Below are 26,576 nucleotides of genomic sequence, written 5' to 3'. Positions count from 1 at the left end.
CATAAAGTCCGGAATTCTTCGCTCGCTTCCCGCGATCGGATAGGCACGAAGATCGCATATTTGAGAGCGTTCTCGAGCGTCGCAAATATTCGATGGACACAATCTCCGGAGCTGTAAAAGCTTCAAGTAAAAAGGCGGGAAGACCTGCAAAGACACACCCACACATGTCTTATTACGAGGGGGGGGGCAAGGGACGAAAACGCGAAGGGAGTTCCGCGCCACATATTTGCGGAGGTCGCTCGTGTCGTAAACAACCAACGAAGAAAGCAATTCTATATACACAGAGACCGAATGAAATATCCACCGTACGCAGCGCGGCAGACACCGCAGGGTTAGCTCAAGAAAGAGAAAGAAAGACCACACCCGAAGTTATCGTACGTGAATAAATACATACATACAAATACGTGTAACTTACGTCGCGGAATCTCTTTTCTGGTGTAGCGAGCGTTCATCTCTTACCGCAAAAGAACGGGCGTTACTATCCGCCCGCACTTCGCAGCCGCAAACTATAATCCCATTCTCTCACGTGTCTGTACCAATGTACCCTCTCAGTTTCGCTAGTTAACTTCGTACAGAGTATATGCTTGTTTCGTGCTTATATGGGATGAGAGGTGAGAAAACGAAATAAAGATAAAAGTACGAGTCGCCGATGAAAAACAAATTTTCCCTGGGGAGAATCGTCCCTTGGATAAATTGCTAAGCTAAACAGGAATCCTTTACGACACTTATCAAAGATCTTTCATTTATTGGCACGGAAAGTTCGTACGAATAATTTCATGGGGTTTAAACTCGGTGGAATCTTTCAAGATGGACAAAGACAAACTTTGTCGCTCGAAAAACATCGATTCCCTTTATTTGGACTGCATACTTTGAGTTTTTTGGAGGAAGTTCGTTTTAAGGTAGATCATGCCCGTAGGATCGTATTTTATGAGTGTCTAAATTGGGTCGATTTTTAAACTTACTAATTTAAAATATTGTCACTCTAAATTGACGTCAGAGTTATTTATTCAAAATTATAAATACATTTTTTCAACTTGTTCTTTGGCGAATGGAATTTCAAGCCCTCAATTAGTCGGGGGTCCATCACTGACTGAACCCAAAATTTCATTCGTCCCTGGTTAAAATACTATAGTTTTTTATGTTAAAAGTCGCTTTAGAGCACAAAGGGAAATGGATCAAGGAAAACGTTGTTAATAAAAAAACAGAAGGCTGGGACACAGGAATGGGCCAAGCCAAGAAGAAACAAAATGTTGAAATAATAGCATATGCAACGTTAAACGAGTGCTCGTTACCAATTTACGACAATCGTCTCGATTTTCTTTCCCAGACCTTCGTTATACACTTCATTGTTATTGTGTACGTTTTTCATAAACTTCGTAAGAAGCGTTCATTCGTTATATGGAAAGATAAACAATTTTTTACGCATAATCCCTATAGCCCTGTGTTTTTCTTCACATTTAAGGTATTCCTTTGGCAGGGCCATATTTTTTGGTAGGGCACTCGAAATCTGGACTGAACCTCTGAGAAGTCGCTGTTACATGGGAAAAGCTTCTGCCATTTTTCCAACTTATATCATTAATATCTCTTTTCAACATTCGATAACCCTTTATTTTTATTGTCGCTATGGATTCCTTACATTTTTTTCTATCCGTGAGATAGTTTTTATCAGGAATTTAGAGATATTCGGTGTATAAATTATTGAATAGAAATGTGGTGATGATGGATTCTCCATAAGCTCCCGGAGAAATTTTACGATATTTGACATTTTAATTCTTCATTAAATGGTCGATAACCTGACCTGAAGTTTCGCCAATCTATTCGGGTGCAGTTGTACTTTACTGTAAATTAAAATCAATTTTTTGTAGAGATTTCGGGTTCGTGAAAGGAATACAAAATTTGATGTGCGTGTCAGGCGAGCACCCATTTAAACTCTGTAAATTTCAAGAGTTTCTTAAGAAAATCGTTTGGTGCATGAACTGCTACCTTAATCTGAACGAAAAGTGTCTCGGACCGTTTTAACGAGCGATGTACTACCGGTAGCTGATTGTTTTACGTTATCAATGCAGCAAACCGGTCACACGGAGAGAGTCTTCGCAATACAGTGCAGCCTCGATTTCTAAAATTCCCTGCGCCATGCGCCGTATAACGTATAACGATCGGTTTGCGTTCGATGGGGATTCGTAGATTCAAAATGCGAGAGATTGATGCGCGATTCTGTCGATTGGTTCGGAGTACCAGAAGATTGAAAGCTCGCCTCAGAATTTCGTCTCATCGTCGCTGCACCAATGGAGATGGCCACGAGTATAGAGCACACTGTAATGAAGAGACTCGCTCGAGTCTCGGAGCGGTACATTGACAGCTCTGTAGTTAGCTGGCCTGAGGCTTCCCGAGACTTTATTATGCGCGAGCAAAATTTTTCGCTGTGCTATGGAGATAAAACTGGCATGTTCATTTATTCGATTACGAAGCACAGCAGTCGGATTTCGTACTTGAGAAATTGTACTGGAAACTAATTGAGAAAACCTCCTTCGAATAGCTCCAGCGACATGGTCGGTGTTGTAATTGTTGATTAGACCGAGATTGAGGAAATTTAGCAAAAAACCAAAAAATTATATCTCGACCGAAGATCGAGAAAAAGGGATCTCCTCGAATCGTTGAAACTGATACGAACTTGTCAGTGAACGAGGACCCTTCTGAAAGAAAATAATAATTGGAAGACGTTAAAAAATTGCAGGTATTCGCCGCCGTGAAGAAGATACGCTTGGAGGCATCGTTCGCAATTGAAATTGAGACTTGCTTTTGCTCTTTCCACAGAAATCCTTTCTACATTTATCCGAGGAAGGTTATCTAGGAAAAAGAAAGAGAAATAAAAGGGAGGAGTATAGCTTTCAATTTGCAGACACCTTCATTAAGGGATCACCCTAGAGTGTATGGGTACAGACATCAGTCGTTAGTCGTCTCGTGTCGTACGCCCTCCAGTTACGGGGTGTGGTATACGGACAACAGGATAATTCCCTTTGCTGTACACGCGGTGGTGTATACGATATGCCTGAAAAAAATAAAAACCCGCTTGGATTCTCCCGCGTTTAATCGATCTCGTATACATTTATACACACATGGATTCATGATTAAAAGACAAAGGGAAACGTGTGGGTGGTCGATTTATCTCTGACGCTACGCCCTGCGCCAAAGACGTTCGCGTCGAGCCGGGGAGCGGGCTTTACACGTGGATATCGAAGGGGGGAGAGCCCGGGTACCGGGCTTACATGTTGAGAGGTCGCTTAACCATTTATCATTCTCTGTATTTTTCGTACCAATGAGAGCCAGATAAATCGTACATTTTCCGTCCTCAATACACTATTATCGTAATAATACGAGTTATATTCGCATACACGTATCAATGCCATATTACAAAAGTACAATTCTCCGAGAACACACAACACGCAATACTCTCCATAGCAGCAGATCCCGGAATTATGTTCTTGCGGTTAACCGTAATATTTCAAGCTATACAGATGTAGTTTTTTCTCTTTCTCTTTTCTGTATCGTTATTCCTCACCTCTACACATCTTCCGGCTCGATCCTCACGTGCAGAATTTCACCGTTTCTCAATACTTTTAAATTCAACGAACCTGGCTTCTCTAGAACTTTGTATATACTCGTTGCTGTTATCACGGGCTCCTCGTTCACGTGCGTCACTATGTCACCCGCTTGTAAACCTCCCCTGAAATCCATACACGTTTGTTCGGTTTCCTTTTCTTTTTATGACTGTTTGTGGGTCAGTGACCGTGGTACGAGACTGTTATCGTGCTTTTTATTTGAGCGATGTTTACTTGTAAATTTCGAATGAATTTTTGCATTTTTTTTTTAACTTTTGTGGGGGCATTCGTTCGAGTGATGAAAGAGTGGGGAAATTTTGAGTTTTTATTCATGTTTTATAGGTATAGCGAATTACTTACACATGAGCAGGTGATCCGACCATAACTTTCCATACGAGAACACCGTGTCTGATAGAGCTGGGGATATTGCTGTTCCTTTGTTGTAACTCGAAGAGTATGTCGGGAGACAATGTCAACATCGTTATTCCCATGTAACGACGTCTCGTCGAATCGAACGTATTGCCCATACCTACAAGAATTGAGTCTAAAGCTAACGTCATTAAAGGGCGTCTCTCCCAGAGCGATAGAAGAATTCGAAGCATGCAATCCTACGCGTCGCTCCGAAATTCAAATCGGGATTTTTTTCGTGCGTCACTCGTTAAATGGAAACATGAAAAATTCGATCGCAGGGGATGGCATGTACCGAGGATTTTTGTTCACTGTACCTTTGCTCTTACGTCGTAACTCGGATCTCTTTAAAAATTCTTTCGCATAATCGATCGGTATCGCGAACGAGATTCCGGCAGTCACTTTCATCGCGTTTATTCCAATTGCTTCACCGCTTAAATTCACTAACGGTCCACCCGAATTTCCAAACTGTAATTCAAAGTTGTCAAGCATTTTACAATATACAGGAGAGAAGTCAGAAAATATTTTTTCAGCTATCTTTGTTGTGATACTAATTTGTCATTTTGTTTCCAAGGAATTTCATCTTGTTGCATAAAAGAAAATTGGGAAAATAATTAGTTTCGTGTAATGCTGCAAACTTATTCTTCTCGGCTACCTTCCCCCAATTTTCCTTACATTGTTTCGAGTGCCCTCATCCAGGAATTAGCAATCGTTATTTTCACCCCGAACTCACCGTGATGGCCGCATCAGTTTGAATGTAGCCCATGTTCTTGTTGATCAGGCCCAGTTCTTCGCTCGCTCTGTGTACGCTACTCACAACGCCGCTTGTTATAGTATTACTCAAAGAGAGTGGCGATCCTATAGCAACTACGAATTCTCCTGGTCTTATACTCGAAGAACTGCCCAGTTTCATGACAGGCAAATTTTTCTGAAACATGCCATCGTTTATTTGTGACAATCCACCGTTGAAGTAAAAATAAACAGAAATTAGTTAGGGTCCTGTATTGGGTTTGAAAGGTCTGAATGGTTTCGAGAGGTTTGAATGACGAGGGGCTAAAAATGATTGAAATTAAGCAATTCTTCTGAAAATGATATTTCTAAAACGATATTGAATGCGTCAGTTTTTTCTTTGTGCATCTCTTATAATATTGAAATGAAAGTCTCTCCGCAATACTCGACCAACAATGTGTTTTCACTTTTCAAAAATACTATTACTTCCTCTATTTGCTTACTTTTTCAATCCGTACGGTCGCGAGATCGCTCTGCATGTCAACATCTTCGACGACTCCGGTATAAGTAGATCCATCCTGAAGTCGAACCTGAGAAGAGAAAACAAATTGAAGACGTCTTGAATGATTGAATCGATCAAATTCTTATGAAATCTACATGGAATGTTTTGTCGATTTTCAATTCTTTATTTCGAATTAGTACCTTGAGGATGGGCAAGGATTTTAAAAAGGTACGGGAGACGGGATCGCCTTTTGGACTTACGTTTACCTTGACAAGGGTGTTTGGTTTATTAATGACAACGTGAGCATTGGTAAGTATCAAGCCGTCTTCTTTGACTATGAAGCCAGAACCGTTGCTCGTTGTCGCTGGTTTACCTGTGAAAAAATCTATCCTATTTTTTTTTACATTAAACAATTGTCGATTGTAGATTCTATAACGAAAGAATGAAGAATGAAGATCATGCTAAGTGACATTCTCTTTAACTTTAAATGGATTCATATTTACCTCTTCTGATCTTTTATTTCTATGTAAACAACAGACGGCGCTGATATCTCAACGACATCGGCGATAAAGTTGTACCTTTCTCTGTTTTGGCTAACGTCCGCGGTGTAGAAAGATTTAGCATTTACAATCGGTAAAAAAGATCGCGAAATGCCGATCGAGTTAAACAAGTCGTTTTTCCATTTGTAAAGAGCGTAACCTAAACCAGTCGCAGCAATGATTCCGAACGTTAAAAAGCATTGTTTACGAGTCACAATTTTTTTTTCATCTTCACTGTGAGCGTTTCTATTTCCCGTTTCAAAATTTCGCTTAGAATTCAAATAAATGACACAGCGCGAGTACGATATATTCTTATTCGCGGAAAGACTTTTCACCAGACGACACAAGGGGGCCGCCATCTTTGCTTCTACAAGAAACCTGAAGTTTTTAGGTTATGCTGCATTTTCGACCGCCGTTCCAATAACTTGATTCCTTGTGGTTTTTCTTCAATTTCACTCGTATCGTTATTAAACGCACCCGGAGTAATGTGATCGATGGGTCTGCAATTTGCGATCCATTTCTCAAAAATTTTTCCAATTTCGAGTTATAAAAATTTAAAACGCCATATCAAGGCAATGAACCGAAGTCTGTTTCATCGGTTGATCGGTTTCATCATCTCGTGTAGATTGCGTTTTGTTTTTTTTTAGCAGAGACGTTTAAAATCGCGCCAATTTTTCAAATTCTTCAACTTTATTAGTACGCTTTTCGTTTTACAATTATTAAATATCGCAAAGGTAGTCTTATCTCATCGCACATATAATAATGGCACAGAAAGCTGAATCTTGATCATCTTATCGCTCCATTAATTACGTTTATTTATTGATAATTGTCTATCATAGATCGGCCCACGTCGCCAATTTTTCGATCGATGAAAATTTCGTCGCCAATCCGACATGCAGCATCCACGTAACAGATTTCTGTAGAGGATTGCAATATACAAAAATCATGATTTTTCAATTTAATCATCCCGATTCCAATTCAAATTTCTCAATAGCTCATTCAGACGTTCTACAAGTTGGGTGAGTACGAATAAAATAACCGAAATAATGAACGTTCGCAAAAAATGGCAAAACAGAAAACACATCCAAATTTTTACGCTACCTTGCGTGCAACAAATCCCGTTAGCAGCGCATCGTCCAGTATTTCCCTTGCACATTGCGAACCCAGCGACGCAAGGTCGTGAGTAGAGGCTCTCTTTTCTACATTTATGACTTTCGGGAGTACTGATGAAGCAACCGATATTTGGACCGCAACAAATATTGGGACCGAAGCATTGACCCTGATGACCTGGTCCACAAGCTGGACACTGTACAAAATGTTGATTATCCCGAAGTCGTTGAAACAAAAACGTAGCAGAAGGAAAAAACACGTTGAGGAAATTTCGATGGAAAATTGTTCGACTGAATGAACTCACGTCTCTTACGACGTTCTCGAGGGATAGGGAATTGTCACTTCGCTTCCCACCGCGTGGACAATTCGTAATAAGGCAGCCAAAACTCAGGCAAATCAAGGCCTCGAAAATGATGATGTTTTTCAACATTTCAATCAACTGTTATAAAATGAAGTTTTTTTTTTTCAAAAATGACAGTTGAATTTTTTCGAAACGGAATTTAAGAAATGATTTGTTATTGTTGGCAAGTTCAAAAGAGCGAACAGACGATTCGATCTACACACTTTGAAGAGTAAAACTAGACTGCTGTAGAAGGGAAGAAACGATAACGTTTTTATACGGTGGCCAAGTGGCGATTCTTCTACATTTATTCTGTTCAAGTCCTGTACGGATTTCTCACAATAAGGCACTCTAAGGATTATGCAAATATAGTAATATATTCCGCGGGAAATGCATCTTTTCCTTCGTATCTTTTGGCTCAAAGCGACTTCAAACATTTCTCCAACATTTTTATTCTCGTGATAAAAATATTTTTTTACACAGTCCAAATGTAGATGAAAATCTTTTTCCATCGCTCACGTCCCGTTTCCTGTTTGCTTCCTCGTCACTTTCTTCAGATTTTTCTTTTCTTTCGTTTTTTTCGGGATGATGCTGCTCTTTGGTTCGGAAATTTTGTTTACCTCTTCGAGCGAGATATTTCCTTTCATCGATTTCAAGGGAAATTTTTTTTCATTTTTGAGGTTTGATTTTTTTTCGGATTTTACAACTTTCGATGGCGCTGCTTTAGTTTTCGAGAGTTCAGGTTTCTTCAGTTCCTTCTGTTTTTCTAACATTCCAACGGCTTTTTCGGCTGACTTTGTTTCGGTTTTCCCTATTTTTGGAGTTTCGTCGAATTTGATGTTTCGTCGTTTTGCTCCTTTTTTTACACTCCTGGTTTTTTGGTTTTTTGATACTTTTCCATTATCAACAGGCTTAATTTTTCGTTTTTTTATCATTTTGCCATTTTCCGAAGCAATATTGTGTCGTTTTTTTGTCAATTCACCATCCTCGGTTACAACATCTTTTCTTACTTTTTTTCTTATTTTACTCTCGCCAAACTGACTTTTTCGTTTTTTTACAACAATCCCGTTATCCAATGAGGAGTCGTTTTGATTTTTTGCTGCTTTGCCATCCTCGTCGGTCTCGTTTTTTCGTATTTTCGTAACTTGTCCACCTTCATCGAATTCATTCTGATTCGTTTCACTCGTTTCCGTTGTAGATGACTTCTCCTTGAGTTTGTCGCAATCTTTGCTGGTGTGATTCAGTCCACCACACTCGAAACATCGGCCTGTAATTTTTGGCTTCTCGTCACAACGATGTTTCTCAATAATGCATCTTTTGCAATCATTGCAATGTACCCAAGTGGGTTTGACGCACCTTTTACAAATGTCACAATGTTTGTAACGTCTGCCGTCCTTGGAAGTACAACTGTTGCATTTTTTGCAATGTTTGTTCTCGGGAGAAACCCATTTTTGGCATTTGGCACAAAATTTGTAACCGTCCTCGACGGGGAGTTCCAAATCTTTTAAGTTGATATTAGTGAAAATGCGCACTGGTGAGCCATGCTTACGTCCCTTCGAACCAGTTGTAAATAACGGATGATTCTCATAATCGACTTTGTAGTCGGACATCTTGAGATTTTTGAGGCCTCCTTCAATTCCCGGAGGATTTGATTTTTGATGCATTATTGATTCCATAAAGTATGGAAAAATAAACATTATTTTCAAGTTCGCCTTAGTACCTTCGATCCTATTCCAATATTTGTGACGATCTGCCATTTTTATCAACGTTACTGAGATCGGTTCAACCCGAGCACCGAAAGGTGGATCGCAAACTATGAACGTATCTTTGCCATTGTTTTGTGTCATAAAATCTCGGAACGTTTGGCTACCTTCTTCTGTGAAGAAATGATGATTGAAAAGATTGTACCAGCAATAGTTCAAAGGGCCGAAAAAGTTGTGCTGCAACAAACGAGAAATATTAAATCAATTTTTTTTTTGTAATAGCGTTTTAGAGAATGAGTGGCTCCATCAATTTTTTAAAGAACGGATTCTCCTATGTATTTGAGGCACTTGAAGATTTCTAAGCCTAGTCCCATTGTGACTTAACCGTTTTTACCATTTTTTTTTAAATTTCAATTCTGTTTGATAAGATTATAACAAGACAACCTTAGGGAAGTAAAAGTTTGTTCAACATACTGGAAAACGGGAGCTCTAATTTGAAGACAGAAAAAGTTGATCCTGGCAGTAATTAGGAGCGCTACAACTATGCTAAGAATGTGTCTCAAAGAAATCACAAATTCCTTGGGTGTAGGGGTCAATGAATTTTGACATAGTTTACGAATCCATAATTTACAATTCACAAATGATGACTTACAAATCGAGCATCAAAGTCTAGTAAAAGACTAGACATTTTGTGTTCCAAATTCTGTGTGATGTATTCGTGAATGCGTGGAGCACCGATGCACAAAACTTGTTTAGCACCAGCTTTTTCTAGAAGTTTCACTAGATCGGTAGTTGTTTTGTCTGAAAATAGATACTGTGCCTCTTTCTTCGCATTGGACAGTGGTTTGAGGATTTTGCTTGGATTTTTCATTTCCTCGTCAGTTAGTCCTTTAAGCATTTCATGCTCTGAATGCAAAGGCCGCTCGGAAAACATAACTAATTTGTTGCAATTGTGACAGTAAGCTCGTTTCTCTGGAATTTCTGCCATTGCTTGGTTCAATCGAAGAAAAAGCCTCCTATGGTTGTACACAGGTGTGGCTTTTTTTGCATCTGCTGCCCAAGCTTTTTTTTGTGCTTCTGTAAATTTTTTCCCATTCTTTTGCACTTCCACGTAAAATGGACAAAGTTTTCGGTCTCGACATGCTGAGCAAGCATAAAATGTTTTCACCATTCCTGATCTGTATTTATCGAATAACAAAGTTGGGCCTGTAAAACAATTAGAATACACAAAGCTAATCAATTGCAAAAATTGATAAGTTCAATTCATAGTATCATTTCTAGTCAATATTTGTATGATTTTTCAATTTATTTTTCCACTGAGTATTACGATAAGTGTTTTACAAAGATTTTTTTCCCAATTCTTTGAATAACTTTTCAAATTTTAACGCTCAACGAACCGTTTTTAACATAGATACGAATTCGTTGAACGAGTTCGGATATTTTCTGAAATCGATCATTACAAAAAGAAAAAAAAGCTTTGCTATTGCATTGGATTAGCATGATCAAGAGACTCGGTATAGTCTCGGGACAAATAAAATGATCGTATTCGCGTGAAAAATTGTTCCGGGCCTTCTGATGTAAAATAATACATTAAAATAATAATACCATGTGGACAAACGGGATGATTACTCAAATCACTCCATAAACATTCGAGTCCATCGTCACGCAATTCCATAATTTCATGAATCATTATTAAAATAATAGCAATTTCGGTGAACCATGTGCACGAGAGAAACAACGATTTTAATAATCACTTTGAGACGCGCATTTATTTCTACGCACCACGTGCTCATGGGAAAACAACATGTGTTGACTGTGTGAAGTAAGCAGTATTCGTACATGCTAACCGTGCGAGTGTCACGAATTCGATCGCTCTCTTTTTCCTATAGTCCATCTAACAGTAAACACGTATTATCAACGAGCTCTGAAAATCTTCGATTTCATCAATCTAATAATAAATAAAGCATCATTTAATCTTTATAAAGAAAATAATTTCTAAACTTCCTTTTTCATTCCCCACAACAAAAACGACCGTGACGACTGACGACATCTCTGCTCTCTGCTTAGCGGTCTGAACACCCCACCCTATACCAACTGGGAATTTTTTCTAGTTTCAGCAACCCCCACCAGAGGGGAGAGATGTCGACTGGAAGGGGTGGTATGCCATCCATAAACTACTTTCATCATGATGGTCATCGAAGCAGTTGATTGATGAATGTTCGCTAGCAAGAAATGATGCTATCCAATTTGAGATCAGTGATTGTGATTTATTTAAATAATCGTCGTAGGAAGAACCAAGTAGAAAATGATCAAAAAGATTCAGTGTTGCAGGATAACAGATATAAAATTGGTCATTTTTGTGTCTTTCACTAGCGAAAAATAGTGTGAGATTAACCTTTTTCTTGGGGTGCTACTAAAAAAATGCCAATTAAAAGCCGATCGTTAAACATTCATTCACATAACTCATAAATTTTTTTCGCTATTTAGCAAAATTATTAGTAGGACGACAGGATTATAAAATATTGTGATATAGCTTCCAAAGTGTGAGAAAAATTAGTGAATAAAATGGCTCCGGTACCTTTGGAAGGTCATCAAACCCCTGTGGCAAATAATATGCCACAGGAAGGAAATCGTGGTGGTTCTATTTCCCTGGGGATGCTCATAGACTTCATAATACAAAGAACTTATCACGAACTCACTGTCCTAGCTGAACTGTAAGTAAAAAATTAATGTTTCATCGACAAACCACTTCAGGCATGTTTCATTTCTTCCTCTTTTGTTTTCATCTCCACAGATTGCCCAGGAAAACAGATATGGAAAGAAAAATCGAAATATATAATTATTCTGCAAGGACTCGACAACTTTTTGTTCGTTTACTGGCTCTTGTTAAGTGGGCAAACAGCGCTTCAAAAGTGGACAAATCAGCCGTAAGCTCCATTTTTTCTCCCTTCAAAGTATACTTTAATCTATTAAAATGTGTAACAGTTTGGGAGTTTTATCAAAGTTTTTCTTGAAGGAACAAATGAACAGGATATACAATTTTACTCAAATCTCAATATTCATGGATCGTAATAATTTGGTACTAGGTTGAAGGCTCTGATTAGTCTCTGAATGGAAAAAGATTAAGATAAATTTTAATATTTTTCCAGCATATCATGGCTTTTTTGGATAAGCAATCGCTGTTGTTTGTTGATACTGCGGATATGTTGGCACGAATGGCGAGAGAAACTCTTGTGCATGCCAGGCTCCCGAATTTCCATATTCCAGCTGCGGTTGAAGTTCTCACAACAGGAACATATGGCCGTCTTCCAGCTTGTATCAGAGTAAAAGAACTTTCAAAAAATTCAGCATAATCCCAAACCAATGAGTATAAATTATAAATTGACCAACAATATGCATTTTGTTTTCATCCAGGAAAGAATAGTTCCTCCAGATCCTATAACTCCGTCCGAGAAGCGGAGCACACTACAGAGATTGAATCAAGTGATTCAACATCGCTTAGTAACAGGAAATTTACTTCCACAAATGCGCAATTTGAAAATTGAAGCCGGACGCGTTACGTTTCTGGTAGAACAAGAATTTTCAGTGTCTCTCACGGTTATGGGTGATGGGCCCAATGTACCATGGCGGTTGTTGGAACTGGAAATTTTAGTATCCGATAGAGAAACTGGGGATGGAAAAGCGCTCGTTCATCCATTGCAAACAAGATACGTTCATCAAGTATGTTGGAAAGAATTAGTAAACAGTTTTTTATGAGTTTAACATTTTTCGTGATATCGCAAGTTTTATTTGATCCTTTTGTAATATTTTGAAAATTCTTTCGATCGTGTATTTTCATCGGGTATTTTTGTCATCAATGTCATGATGTAAAATTGCAATTGCATGAAAAAATTAACGTGGTGAACGTACCCCAGTTTAGAGTTTGAGGACTAAGAACTGGATTGCACACTTCAAAGATTGATCGTATACGTTGATAATACTTTGAATCAATATTTTTTTCTAGGTCGTCCAGTCGAGACTCGCAGAGAGTTCTAATTCTCTGTCTGAGGTTTATTACATTCTTCACTACTTTTGTCAATCTCTGCAACTCGAAGTTTTATACTCTCAAACATTGCGCTTGATTCGTGATCGTCTCGACGATCATATCCACGTGGACGAATATACACCCGGGAAATGTTTGTCCATATCTTATTGGAGGTGAGAATCATTTCAGTGCGGTACCTAAGAAATCGAGCTCCGGAGAATAGGAGAGATTTTTAATTCTAAATTATCATTTCAGAGAACTGACGAGTAAAGATCCGCGATCCGAGCTCGGATATCGTTTGACTGTTCAGGTCGATCAAAACGAACCCGCACGACCTCTCGCTGTAGTTCATATCCCGTCTTTGGGCAGCAAGGTAATGTTATAGGGCGAATAAAGTGAAAATTAATTTTTTCTTATAAGAACAACTTTTATACCAAGATTGAGGATTGATAATGAGATTTTCCATCCGTAGCTCAGAAAAATAATTCTTGTTTTAACATTCTTTTAAATATATTTTTATCGATTTTAATTAAAACGTAATTATTCTTTTTACCAATTTGTTTAGGAGGGTGAAATCGCAGATCGTGCAATAAGATCGGATCAATTGTCGATGGAGTGTTTGCTCGTACACACGATTTACATTCGCACAAGGAGTCGTTTGTCGGAATTGAAACAAGAGCTCCAATCTATGTTGAAAGATGTCGAATGTAAGTCTCAATGGTCCAGAATTTTGAAGAAATCAAGTGTTTAAGAGACGATTGCAAAATTATTTGGTTTCTTAGGTTCTCTTGCTGGATCACCCGCTATACTCTCGGTCCCGATTTTACAACCATGTTTACGAGCTGAGCTTCTTCTTGTCACGGTCGACACGCATACGGGAATGTTGCAATGTCATGTGCCCCAGTACGACGCTCCTCTCGTTCCAGAATTAACAGTGGCTTTGAACGGCGATCATTCACGGCTTCCTACTCTCATCTCAGAGCTCAGGTAAATCACAGAAACATCATCGTAGATCCATGACCATGCAATATCATGACAAATGCCAAATTGTTTGATCGTTTTCTTCAAATGTTTTCTGAATTTGCATTGTTTAGGTTCTGGATAACGCAACGTCGTTGCGAGAAAACATTGCAGCACTTGCCAGCGACACCGCACGAGAGATTGCCCGTTCTCCATCACCCTGACCATCCGATGTCGAAGATTAGCAGGCATCGGATGTTCGTTCAACTTCACAGACATCCCACAGTGATACTGGTTGGTCAATTGATCGTTTATTTTTTGAATTAATGCTTAATGCATTTGAATTTCAAAATTATTAATTCAATCAAATGATCCTTAGATCGTAGCTTTCAAAGAGAAAGAATCATCACCGTGCGAGATCGAGTGCTCGTTCTATCTTGCCGTGGTTAAACATAGTTCGATCGAGGACGATCCACATGATGAAACTATTGAGACAGAAATACCAAAGATGTATCTAAAAGTTCAAAGTCTCATCGAGTTTGACACATTCGTCATAACCCACGGTCCTTTTACAAGTGTCGACAACGGTAAGTAGTGGACTAACGTTAAAATGATTATTTGCCTAATTTTAAAGGAGATTCATTGAATTTATTATGCCTTGGTACATTGAGGCAATTATGAAATTTTGTAAATACCGATTAATTTGTATAAAAAGATAATATTCACGGAAAAAATAGTAATTAAAGTAATAAAAATAACAGTAAAATAAGAAACATACTATAACACAGTAAGAATAATAGAAAAAGAAAAGGCTCCGTTGCTCGTTGGGAGCACCATTATACAAAAAGCGTAAGTCTGTAACAAGGCCATAAAACGTCAAAATAGTCTATTGTACATAACTTTTTCTAATTTTATTCTCACATTTTTTTCCTCAATGTTCTCGTGTCTGCAGCACTTGATTTCGTTTTATTAAATCTTTCTAATCGTTCTTTAACAAATATTTCGCCTTGTACCAATCATTGAGGGCGAAATTTTTATCAATAAAATAAACATTCAACGATCGACTTTTATCGCAATAACGAGAAATTTATACTGTCGAGAAATTCGATTCTAAATCTCAAAGAATTTTGAAGTTTCCAAATATTCTCAAAAACTCGAAATTCACATTATTAAAAGAAAAGGTTATTTCTTGTAGTTAAAAAAAAATAAAATTTCGCCCTCAGTAAAATATACTAATCGTTTAACATCTGGCACTAAATTTCACACGCGACATTGGGCGCACGCCACGTCGCTCTGGTGGTTCTTGCGGGGATTAACAGATGGATTTTTTAGGGAGTAATGATCAAGATGGGGGGTGCATTACAGACGTGGTGGAGAAAGGAAGCAACAAACGTAGAAGTACCGGAGCAACGGGACGTACCGATGCACCCGGAACACCGCAAAATCGAAGGCCCAAACATCCAGCATATTTTATACCTGAACTTGCTCATGTTGTTGCACTGTGCGATGAACGAATTCCATTTGTGACTCTGGCTCAAGAGGTAAAAAAATTCAATTCAATTTTTATATTCCTAAATATTCCCGTCACTATTACGTCTTTGCGCTCGAGTATGAAAATTTGTTTGCTTCATAATTTCAGCTTACGAGACGCGACATAGCTCACCAAGGTCTCCAGGTGGAGGCAAATGCAACTGCGCTCGTTCTCAAGCTCGTTCAGTTACCAGCACCGTCACCCAACATTGCTTCTGGAAGTGCCTGGCAAGCACTTCTCAAAAGACTGCTCAGCGTTTCGATCAGAGTTCAGGGTAAAGGCATGGCGAAAACGTGGATGGCTGAATTTGTATTTTACAGCAGTCCCTTGAACAGCAGTCATCCGAAAGAACAGGGTAATATTTTTGGGCACGTGAAGAAAAAAAAATGATATTGAGAATAATTTCAAATATTGGTAACTGACCGATACAACTTGTCCAATTCCTAAGGTTTGCGAAGACCCGTTTATTTTCAATACGAGATGGGGACCGCCGATGCAGTTTCCAGAACCGTAGACTCGCTACTGAACGATTGGGCACAAATCGTTCATCTGTATTCGATCGTTCAAGATCTTGCAGAATATTTCAAAATGGAAAAATACAATTTGCGAAATATGGTCAGCATCAAGACTTACAGTTACAGCAAATTGGTGCTCGCTTATGGGCCAAATCGGGGAGCTACTGTGACCGTTCAGTGGAGCACGAATGACAAAGCCTTCAAACTTACATTTGGAAAAAGTGAGTTTCTCTCAAAAACTTACATTGCAAGAAAAAAATGTACCGATCTTGATTTAACAAATGTCGTTTCTGAACGTCATGTTTTCCTTCAAGGTCCTACAACTACCGCAGTTAACGCTCACTCACTGATGAAGGAACAACTCGAAGCTCATCTCAATCGTCACAGAAATCTCGCCCAGCTCATTCACATTCTCAATGAAACATTCCAGCCACTCGTTTCTATCAGTAAATTACCAACAATACTTCAGCTGGGTGTTCATAATTTTGTAAGTATGAGAATTTGAATTTAATGAGAAGTTGAAAAAAGCTTAAATGAATACAGCAAAATCAAACTACTTTAAAATTTGTATTCTATTCGTTCTTGATTGCAGCGAGCACAAGTCCCGGTTCAAACATTTACGATCATGCCGCAGTGTGTGACTCTAGTGAGAATAGCGTACCAAGGAATGTACTGTCTTGAATTGAGAATGCGCGGCGGTGGTCTCGTGAGTTTACGAGACGGAGCTTACAGTCGGTTCGATCGGAGCACTGTTGTCGATGAATTTACGCCAACTCAGTGTCTTAAGGTGAATACTTTTCAAATTATAATGAACTTTCTACTACAAAAATTTTCATTTTGAAAGATCTATGAATACAAGGAACCAATTTATAATTTTCTTATCGTACAGAAAGGTACAGGAAATGAATTAGAAAAATTTCGGGATTTCAGGCCTTTTTATCGAAATACGTGGATGAGAGCGCAGTATTTCGCAGGAGATCACAATCGGAAGACGACAATCCACCATCACCCGTAACAATGGACAGTGACGGCAGTGGTGTTGGTTTTATGAGTCATCATCGCGGTGGGCCACAATCGCCGGCGCAACAACGGGATGGTTTAAGGTTTCATCCACCATTAACTCCACCATCCGGCAGCAATCCTCATACACCTGCAAGTCCGCACACCGCGAACATATCACAGGCCAGTCAACATCAAAGTTTCGGGAGTAGTCCAGCAACGTCTTTCAATCTCGCTTCTCCTCCTTCTTTACCGCCGAATACACCGAATATGTTACCTCACCCATCACCGGGCTCAGGACTCGTCGCAAACAGTCCCTTGAATCCGATGCACGTGCCCAGCCCGGCTGGGTTAATGCCAACATCTTCACCAGGGCCTTGTAGCAATGTCCAAGTAGGACATTCGCCAGCTAGTTCTTTCATGCAAACGGGTAAGAAAATGTGACAAATTTTTCATCGCTGAATATACAAAATATTTTTTCGAATGGGAATTTTTACGAAAAATCGCTGTTCAATGTTGTTTACTCTGTTGAGATGAATGGTAATTTTCCAGCATGTATAAGGTTATGTTCGTAACTAGGATTTAATGATACAGTGAAAATTTTTTTACTCCAGGTCACATAGACGGAAGTCCGTTTCCTTCGTCGCAAAGTATGGCTTCCCCGGCAGCCTCGAACTGGCCAGGTTCACCGAGTGTTCCCCGGCCATCGCCAGCAAGACCGGGTCAAAGTCCAGGTCACGCTGCCCTCCATAGTCCTCAAGCTTCCGATCATCGATCGGGAAGTCACATTTCTCGAGTTTTGCCCCAAAGATCGTGGGCGGGTGCGGTGCCAACGCTCCTGACACACGAATCGCTAGAATTATTGTGTTGTCCATCGCCACATCCCTCGGGACTTTCGGGTCCAGATTTATCTCCGCTTGAACGATTTTTAGGCTGTGTTTATATGAGAAGGCAATTACAGCGTTTCATCCAAACCGACGATTGCGTAAGTATCCATTTCCTCAGTTATAACTTTAGCATTTTCCATTGAAACGTTTTAGTAAACATGTCTTTCGTTACAGCTTACGACTATGAATAGTACGGAGCCTGGGATGGTTCATTTCAAAGTCGAAACGCTCCAGTGTCGCGTTGGTTTAAACCCACAACATTTGCAATCGCTACACATCAAAGTTCAACCACTTCCCGAACACAGTGACCAGTGGACTCTCGAGGAACTTCAGGTACGATGCTACGATCGCGTATAGGTTTTGTAACGTTTTAAGGATCAAATGAAAAATCAAATGTATTCCAAGTGTGCTTCTTAATTCAGTGTCAACTCTACGAAAAAAAAATTTTTTGCAGGTTATAGAAAAGTTTTTCGATACTCGAGCGGCGGCTCCGCCGTACAAACCGAATACTCTATCTGGCTTCGGAAGAATGTTGAACGTTCCTTTCAACGTCCTCAAAGATTTTGTACAAATAATGAAACTCGAACTGGTTCCCGGTCTCGTTCAACAGCAACAACTCAAGTGGTCAGTGCAATGGTGTTTGAGGATACCGCCGTCTGCGACGCCGATCGTCCCGACGGGAATGGCGGCTGTTCTTGTTTGTCGAAACAAGATTTTATTCTTCGTGAGTATTTCCGTCTAAGCCTATCCAGTTTTACTCGTTCTTTAAATACTTAACAGATGCAGTCAAGGAGACAATGATGAAATTTTGTTTAACAGTTACACGATTTACTACTAGTTGCATGTCTGTCATGATGATAATTAAAATTTCCGTTCAAGGCAATTTTTGACAGAATTTTTTTTTTAGCTTCAAATAACGCGAATCGGAGTGCCATATCAAGGGGAGCCACCGTCGTTGGTGCTCCCGTTAGTTTACGACGTTAGTACGAATTTGACGCAGTTGGCAGAAAAACGGGATCCTGGGCCAGCTTCGGCGACGGCCGCTGCATCACTACAGCTCAAAAGATTTGCGGAATACGGAGCTAATCCATCGGAGTGTTCGCTGTTTCCTGCTGTTCGAGATCTATTAGCTAATCTTACGTTACCATCGGAGCCTCCGGTGATTTCACAGGTAATACACAGAGAAAGAAAAAATAGCGGAAGAATTGTAATTAAAATGAAAATATTGATGGAATGTCGTTCCAATTGGATTTTCAAGATTTTAACAAATGTTGAATTTTCTTTTCTCAACAGGTTGTAGCTTCTCCAGCTGGAGGTCAAGTGACTCCAACCCAGCAAATACAAAGTCCGGCGATGCAGATGCACTCGCCGATGGCGGGTGGTCAAGGACCTCCCCAAGGACCTTACGGTATTCAAGGAATGCCTTCGATTGGAATGATGGGCGGTCCGCCTCAATAGGATTTCCCGAGCCTCCAAACAACACTCCGGTACTGGCGCAGTTGAAACGTCATTCACTCACCGATTTCTGGACAATAAGCAAGTGAAACTAGACGTTTCCTTGAGTTATTTAGTGTTGATATTAGCGAAAAGCTAGAGTCCTGTTGAAAGAGGTTCGGAATCGAGCCATGGAATTCAAGTATACATAGTGACGTATTCTGATGGATTTAGAAGATAAAAATAAATGATTAAACCGTATTATCGGAGAAGATAATCAAATGACGTGATAAAAATTGTAGCGACCCCATAGAATCAAAAATCAAATCAGTGCTAAATTTTTGTTAACCGCGCAGTAACAGAATGAAAAAAATCATTCTAATTCATCGCGGAGTGCTGCAATCTAGAAAAATGATACTTAGACTGGCTGGTAGAATAAAAACAAAAAACGATATTGAATATATTTTCATAACATAGGTCGTTATTATAAATAATATGAAAATATCACTGATTATGAATATCAAGTATTCCAAATATGATTTACAAAGGAGGATATTCTAAAGTTGGCAAAAAATAACTCTGATTTATCACGTTCAAGAATATATAAAATTTTTCTCATATTTATTCAATGTGTACAGTTTTTACAAAAGAACATTCAATAGCCTTAACAAATCAATGATACTATTGTTATCATAAGGTAAATATATATATGTCATATAATCGCTAATTATATCGTGTTTATAAGCGATCTTAATGCGATCTTGAACTTGTATTACTTTTATTTTAATTATATTTTTTTTTCCATGTTTTCAATATTTTTTCGTGTGTAAAATATATACATTTTAGGTCGGGATTTCAGTCTCTGTATAAAGATGTGAATATATTTCATATAATACGCGCATTCCTTATTTCTTTTTACGACCCTAACCTCAGTGACGACATCGTTTGTATAGCGAGGTCGGTTTTCCCCTCGCGAATGAATGAGACTTTTTTTAGACTTTAACAATTTTTGTATCATCAGAAGAAAAGTTAATAATTTACATTCTACAACTTGTGACTTATGATAAATAGAAATAAATATATTTGAATATATATCAAATACACGCGAAGACGTCAGTGGTTGAATTATTTCAAAGTTTTTCTTGTCTTGTACATCTCTAAACATGAGATTATCATGAATGTCAAAGAAATCAAAACAAAACAAAATCTAATTATTTTAGAACTTTTAAACATCGTAACAACAAAAAATCTTCGCATCAGCCACTCTTCGGCTTTGAATCTGAACGGAATTTTCGGGGAAAAAAAAACAGAACTGAAAACAATATTAACTAATCAATTGACTCGATGTGGCAATTAAATAAAAATGAATAAAGAAAATAAACAGTATTTTGTAAATTTGTGAACACTTCAACTTCGAGACGATATGAATTGATATAATCCAACGACAAAGATTTAGTCAATTTAGCAACTTTATTTCCACATACGCATCTAGAACAGTGTGCGAGTTTCGATCAGTGGAAAAAAAACCAAGTAAAGACCACTAGAAGAAAACGTTAATTGTGCAACATTCTAGAGACATCTTCAATTACCATTGCAAAATCTTACATAAAGGAATGAAACGAGAAATGGAAACGAAGATCTTAAAACAAAAAAATCATCATCTTTGTGTACATGTTTAGGTACGTCGAAAATACCAGTGTTGCATAGAGTGACGTCTACAGAGATGGTAGAAGAAATAAGAAATCCAATAAATACATTATATTTGTAAAGTGCAATTTCATGCAGACCGGGGGTGAAAGAAAAACATCTATCAGCATCCGCATTTTTTTGGAAACGTAACCTAAGCGAGTTGTAAAACCACCGAAGATATTACTTGGCTAATTTAACACGCATACGCTTTGACACTCGATCTTCTCGAAATCCTAGAATAATCGGAGCACAAGTGTGCCTAATTTTTTTCACTTTGATCAATATATAACTACATATATACATGTATGTATATATATAATATATATATATTTATGTACGCTATTGGATTTGGTATCGTTGGAACGCAATGAAACTTTTGTATATACCTGTGAACGCTCAGAATTTTTATGGGTGTGGAAAATTCATGAAAACTGAACGCCAACATTTTTTCAGTTTATTTGTCACGGTCTAAAGTAATAGAAAAAATGATATCTACGAATTGGTAGATAATGGAAAAAAAATTGCATTTCTACTGCGTTTCAACGACGACTCCCGATATTAGTGGAATAATTTTACACAAGATACAACTCTGTTAAAGAGAAATATATATAAATATATATATAGATATATGTATGTATAAACGTACGTACATCTGTCGGGTGATACAGATCACAGAGTCCCGGGGTTACAATAATGAGTAAATTGTTGTTATAACTACACAAAAATTATAGTCGCGACATTGGCTTTTTGTTTTTTCACGTGTTTTTCATAAATACAATGTTTTCTTCATTCCTGGCTCATTATTCATGTGAACAAAGCTGATCCACGCGCGAACTTTCAGATCTCACGTTCATCCGAACTCCGGTGCTGTCACATTTATTCATATTTTCGTGTTTTTTTTCCGATTTCTCTTTGATCTGTTTCGTTAATTGCAATCCAATGAGACTATCGAGTAAAAGATTCTCGTGTTTATTTTCTTAGTCGTTTCCAGGATGAAACTCGGGCCTGACTCATTCAGGCACCCTCAAGTTTCGGTTAGCATGGTTTTTCGGCTTTTTTTTGTTTTCTTTTTTCTTTTTTTTTTTTTTGTGTGTGTGTGGTTTTGTAAGCAAGCAAGGCACAGGATACCTCTAGGGGCTCTCAACGTGCGAATGCTAGGAGGCACTACTCAACAGATCCATGCTCTTAACGCCACGTCAGCAGCAGCACCAACAAGTTAACACTGTAAGGAAAATTTCTAGAGTGCACAGAATCGACAACCATTTTTTATCATTAGAAAGGAAGTAGAGTTTTGACGAGAGCAATCGAGGCGATAATTTTTAGTCTAGTTGGTACAATCTGCAGTGAAATTTAGCCTACAATTTTCATGATTTTTTAAAGAATTTCGTCTCGGAGTAATGACAATTAGACCAATGAGAATCTTTTATTTAATGGACATACAACTTTCATAAAATTTCAACACTTCCCATTTAAAAATGCTTACATAGAAGTTTTATTCTGCAATCACAATTTTATCGACAATACGACTAATAATTTCGGCTCGATTCTTCTCGCTCGGGCTGAACTGCGAGTTTATCTTGAAACGCAGTGAACAACCGATTTTACCACTTTCTCGTTTCACTGAGAAATTTGCGTTACGAAAAAGTGTTTTCCGACTTTTCTCCCCCTTTTTTTTTTACTGTTATTCCAGTTACCCAGAAAGTACGAGAAATTGAGTTTTGTTAGAGAAACATAGTGAAGTGCAACGGAGAGGAAAGCCTACTCAGAAATGTGATCTTAAATATCGAGTTGTGTGCAAGAGCAGTGACGAGGCGGTGGTAAAAACGGTTCGTTTGTTCTTTTTCTCTTTTTTCTTCTTATATTTGCTTACCGAACGGGGGTATTCGTGAATTTTTAATTCGTTCCAGAGCATTAAAACATTTAGATAGTATCGTATTAGTTGATAGAGACTTTGGGAATGTACAGAATGAACTATAATACCGGATGTCCTGAAAATAGTGTCTTAAATTGATTGGACGAGTAAATCGTTGGGTTTGATTTATTAATCTACGATCTACTTTCACCCGATGAATTGCGGTCATGATTTTGGGACACTTCCGATATGTTTTTGAGAAAATTGCAACGGACGGACCAAGATTCGTACGCAATAATTTTAGTTTCTCTTACTTCGTAAATAACGTAAAATATTGTGCGTGCAAAACAAAAATTGACAATTATTGCTCGAAAAACTTTGTACAAATGAACGTTTCTGGGTTTTTTTCCTAAACAATATTCTCGACTGGGGGAAGCAGGCCGATAAATGAATGATAATTTAGATCTAAGAGAGAGCGAAGGAGTGTGCTAAGAACAACTAGACGACAGTTTTGTATAATTCTACGACGGAGTCCGAGTAGCAAAATTTTGGGTTTTCATCAGTGAGCCAGCCTTTCGAGTAATCACTGCGGGCAAAGGAACATTCGTCGTCCTTGGTTATCTCTCGTTAAAGTTGTATCCGACGTTTGACACTTGTTTGTCGTATAAACCGATCAACTCCTGACGTGCTCTTAATCAAACGAATGATCGAGGTAAGTAAACCCGCCTTTGGCAATTATACGAGCTTCCCACGCTTCGCACTAATTTCGTTCGCGAAAGCCTCACGACGAAGAGCTTCAATTTTACACATGCCAAACCGAGAACGAGAGCAAACCACGCTCGAATATTATAAGTTGGTCTTTTCAATCCCAAAGTTTCGTGAATCTTACGTTATACAACAAACTGTCGTCGAATTACCAAACGGATATTGGACATTCTCTCACTTTGAAACGATACCAGAGCTGTGGCAAACTCACTGAATCTTCAATTTGTTTGTGTTGTTGCCCTTCGCACTAATTGAATTTCCATTCTCAAACGATCAACTTCTCAGCGCTATTTGTCACATAAAGTATAGAAAAAAACAATAATATTCATAAAATTAAAACAAAGTCTCGACGACTCGAATAAATTCCTCAAAGTCATGTTTATAAAAACAAGTCAAACGACTACGATCAGTTGGAATGGGACGTACCGAGATGAGTTGCCAACGAAAAGACGAAAAAATGACACGAAAAAGAAGACTCAAAACTAATTGTATAAAAACGATAATTTCTCGAGAAAAATGTAAAGTTTCAAACCAACGAGAAGCCAATAACCGATCAGCAAAATAGGTGGGGGCGTGTGGGGTTGTGAATGAAAGTTCGGTACAACGAAGCCACGAAAAGAGGCATGTCATCGAGTCTCGATAAAAAATTGGCATGCAGGAATTCACAGCGAAGCAATTAGTATTTCATGCCTAAGATAAACGGTATATCAAGTTGGTGATGGTTATTTGTGGAGCAAGTTGACCAAGTGAAGAACGACGAGGTACGATGCTCGGTCTAGGGTTGGGTGGGGAGGAGAAAATTGAGATCTGCGATGCTTTAGAAGAGACGATGCGACGTTCCAACAGAGAGCTTCGTGAAGAGAGGGTCAACTACCAATTGACACCTTCACCTTCTTTCATACTCGAGACTTTTTTTCTTTTCAACGTATATGCACGTATATACCTCTCCTCCCTTATTTACCGCCATTCCCAATTCACCGTCACCGCATTTATAGCACCGATTCACCAGGCTTGTCTCGACGAAACGTCTACGCAAGCTAGAACAACGTACTTTGTCAATGGGATTTGGAACAAAACAAAAAGAGAAATTACGAAGGAAGACTTTTAACTGATTTCTCATTCCTTGGAATCGCAAGCTTGCCGAATTATTCACATTATTGGACACGATCTTAAAGAGCTTCTTATCGAATGCGAAGCAATCTAACCATTAATATTCATAGTTACAATAATAACATTTAATAAATTATAAAGAAAATAGAGCTTCTTTTTTATACGACCGAGGGAATAGTCTCATGCACGAACGGCACACGAATCTCGATTACTCGTGCGAATACCAAAGTTACGATGCAATATTGTCAAATACATTTATATTTATGTATCATTGTATATATAAGATATAGAAGATTCATATACATTCATATAAAAAGGATGTTTTTTTTTTCTGGGATTGTATATAATATATACTCTTGATATACACAGCAGTTTATACGTGTGAGGAGAATTTCTTTTTCCTTAAATTAAAAAAAAATCGATCTTCTTTTCGTGTATTTTGAATGAGGTTTGAATTTTTTTTGTATTAATGAAAATATCACGCAATTCCGTGAGCTATATTCGGTCTCTCAACTCGAGCTGTGTTTTGTTTTGAATATTGGTGAAGGTTTATTTTTGTGAACGTACGTGTAAAAACACGCTCGCTTCTCCCATTTCAAAGATCTGAATCGTTGTATGTGAAAAATTGCAATATGCTTTAGTAAAGTTGTAAGAATATGATGAATTTAAAGAGTGAAACTTAATTTGAAAAGTGAAAATCGATTTTTTTCTTTTTTCCATGGAAAAAGTAATGAGCCCCTGATTGAAAAGGGGAGGAAGGGACACGTTGGCTAGCGTAGCGTGATCGTGACTCATGTTACCGCGTCGAGTGTCTCGTTCTCAAAAATCTCGAGCCCGTAGTACGAAAGTACATTGCACATCCGTACCGCCCTTTAACGCGAGATACGTGTTGGAAAAAGAGAGCTTTTTTCTTTCCATTTCCACGCGTTTTCGCTTTCCCCCTGTCTTTCCCTTTCTCTCTCTCTCTCTCTCTGTTTTTCTGTAATTCTCGAGTCGAGCGAGGTTTACTCGTTGCCGGATGGCTCTACGCATCGATAAACTGCAAATTCAATTTTGGCAATGTGTGAAAACGCGTGGAATTTAGTCGTGGTTTTTTGTTCTTTTTTTCATAAATGGGATTACCGGCATGAGGACTAGGCTGGATTAATTTGGTCGTTGGGTTCGATACGATACTTTTTTTTTGCTCTCAAATTTTTCGATTCGTTTCTTTTTTTTTCAATGTCAAATTTTTTTTATGAGAATTGGTGAGTCGAATCTTTTCGATAGAAAAATTCATTAAAAAAATACTCTAATAACCGTCCGATATATATCAACCGATCATAATAATTCCGAGCCTACCATGTTGGGGTCGCCAATAGCAGCAGGCCAAATAAAGAGCCATGATGATCACGAGCACCTCCACGAACACGAGAGCAGCTGCAACGCCAATCACTATCGCCGCGTTCTCCTCGACCGTCCTCACCAACGTCTGATAGCAACCCTATTTAACCAACATTTTGATGAATTAAATATCGTTTTTCAATCGATTTTTTTCTCAATTAAACACACATAATTTAAGCTCGATGATAAATTTTATGAATCTGTGGCAGTAAGAATTTCTCCAACCGTTTGAAAGTAAGAATTGTCGTGCGTTGGAACCAACGGACATGTGGGATCTTTCAGTACGCCGTTTTCTTTCTTGCAGCAGGCTTCCGGTACCATTTTCAAGCTGCCCGCCCAGTTAACGCTGTCCTGGAAGTCTTGGAAACTATCAACGCCACAGCAGTGCATCTGAAAACAAATTGCATTGAATCCATGAAATAACGTACCCGGGGATATTGAAAACTCGAGACAACGAATATTGATAATGAAATTGAACATTGCGGGGAACACACGAGCAG

At 38.5% G+C, this 26,576-nt stretch overlaps 5 protein-coding genes across 11 annotated transcripts in view; 1 reads left to right on the top strand and 4 right to left on the bottom strand.

Annotated features, from left to right (window-relative positions):
• Window positions 1–3,281: 3,281 nt before the first annotated feature.
• On the bottom strand, window positions 3,282–6,375 carry HtrA2 (HTRA2-related serine protease). 4 transcript variants are annotated; one of them, XM_043418263.1, is made up of 7 exons: window positions 5,742–6,375; window positions 5,499–5,628; window positions 5,240–5,326; window positions 4,741–4,935; window positions 4,325–4,475; window positions 3,960–4,143; window positions 3,282–3,724 (listed from the first exon to the last, which is right to left on the bottom strand). In XM_043418263.1, exons 1-7 carry the CDS (start codon window positions 6,134–6,136, stop codon window positions 3,562–3,564), a joined length of 1,305 nt encoding a protein of 434 aa, XP_043274198.1. In that variant the 5' UTR covers window positions 6,137–6,375; the 3' UTR covers window positions 3,282–3,561. The 4 variants fall into 4 exon arrangements, with proteins under 4 accessions (XP_043274198.1, XP_043274200.1, XP_043274199.1 ...); XM_043418265.1 differs by having other exon boundaries at window positions 3,960–4,128; XM_043418264.1 differs by having other exon boundaries at window positions 5,505–5,628.
• A 73-nt stretch (window positions 6,376–6,448) lies between these two features.
• On the bottom strand, window positions 6,449–7,353 carry LOC122410183 (neurophysin 1-like). The gene is made up of 3 exons (XM_043418270.1): window positions 7,192–7,353; window positions 6,879–7,083; window positions 6,449–6,694 (listed from the first exon to the last, which is right to left on the bottom strand). The coding sequence occupies exons 1-3, from the start codon at window positions 7,315–7,317 to the stop codon at window positions 6,594–6,596; spliced, it is 432 nt and encodes a 143-aa protein (XP_043274205.1). The 5' UTR covers window positions 7,318–7,353; the 3' UTR covers window positions 6,449–6,593.
• A 297-nt stretch (window positions 7,354–7,650) lies between these two features.
• On the bottom strand, window positions 7,651–10,729 carry LOC122410179 (rRNA N6-adenosine-methyltransferase ZCCHC4). Its single transcript, XM_043418261.1, has 3 exons — window positions 10,536–10,729; window positions 9,583–10,136; window positions 7,651–9,167 (listed from the first exon to the last, which is right to left on the bottom strand). The coding sequence occupies exons 1-3, from the start codon at window positions 10,618–10,620 to the stop codon at window positions 7,743–7,745; spliced, it is 2,064 nt and encodes a 687-aa protein (XP_043274196.1). The 5' UTR covers window positions 10,621–10,729; the 3' UTR covers window positions 7,651–7,742.
• Window positions 10,730–11,098: 369 nt separating this feature from the next.
• On the top strand, window positions 11,099–20,181 carry MED14 (mediator complex subunit 14). 2 transcript variants are annotated; one of them, XM_043418260.1, is made up of 21 exons: window positions 11,099–11,644; window positions 11,725–11,857; window positions 12,080–12,253; window positions 12,345–12,650; window positions 12,934–13,127; window positions 13,210–13,327; window positions 13,520–13,661; window positions 13,737–13,941; window positions 14,049–14,208; window positions 14,294–14,501; window positions 15,280–15,455; window positions 15,554–15,800; window positions 15,894–16,181; window positions 16,275–16,447; window positions 16,553–16,747; window positions 16,891–17,389; window positions 17,574–17,944; window positions 18,021–18,179; window positions 18,301–18,570; window positions 18,754–19,017; window positions 19,140–20,181. In XM_043418260.1, exons 1-21 carry the CDS (start codon window positions 11,496–11,498, stop codon window positions 19,302–19,304), a joined length of 4,596 nt encoding a protein of 1,531 aa, XP_043274195.1. In that variant the 5' UTR covers window positions 11,099–11,495; the 3' UTR covers window positions 19,305–20,181. The 2 variants fall into 2 exon arrangements, with proteins under 2 accessions (XP_043274195.1, XP_043274194.1); XM_043418259.1 differs by having other exon boundaries at window positions 15,247–15,455.
• Tsp66E (Tetraspanin 66E) overlaps window positions 19,864–26,576 on the bottom strand; it is a 57,816-nt gene continuing 51,103 nt past the window's right edge. Inside the window, exons 7-10 of one of the 3 annotated variants that reach the window (XR_006260872.1) lie at window positions 26,302–26,466; window positions 26,035–26,176; window positions 24,530–24,623; window positions 19,864–22,191 (exon numbers count right to left, since the gene is read on the bottom strand). Coding sequence is in view for 2 of the 3 variants with exons in the window: in XM_043418268.1 (XP_043274203.1) it covers window positions 25,701–25,735; window positions 26,035–26,176; window positions 26,302–26,466 (342 nt within the window). In the remaining variant the exon portion in view is untranslated. Of the gene's footprint in view, window positions 22,192–24,529; window positions 24,624–24,685; window positions 25,736–26,034; window positions 26,177–26,301; window positions 26,467–26,576 lie in introns of those variants that run through there. The other 2 variants (XM_043418269.1, XM_043418268.1) reach the window with 2 other exon arrangements.

This window comes from Venturia canescens, chromosome 4 (assembly GCF_019457755.1).
Source record: "Venturia canescens isolate UGA chromosome 4, ASM1945775v1, whole genome shotgun sequence".
Lineage (NCBI taxonomy): Eukaryota > Metazoa > Arthropoda > Insecta > Hymenoptera > Ichneumonidae > Venturia > Venturia canescens.
Note: the sequence above shows the minus strand (reverse complement) of the source record. Positions and strands in the feature narration are given on the sequence as shown.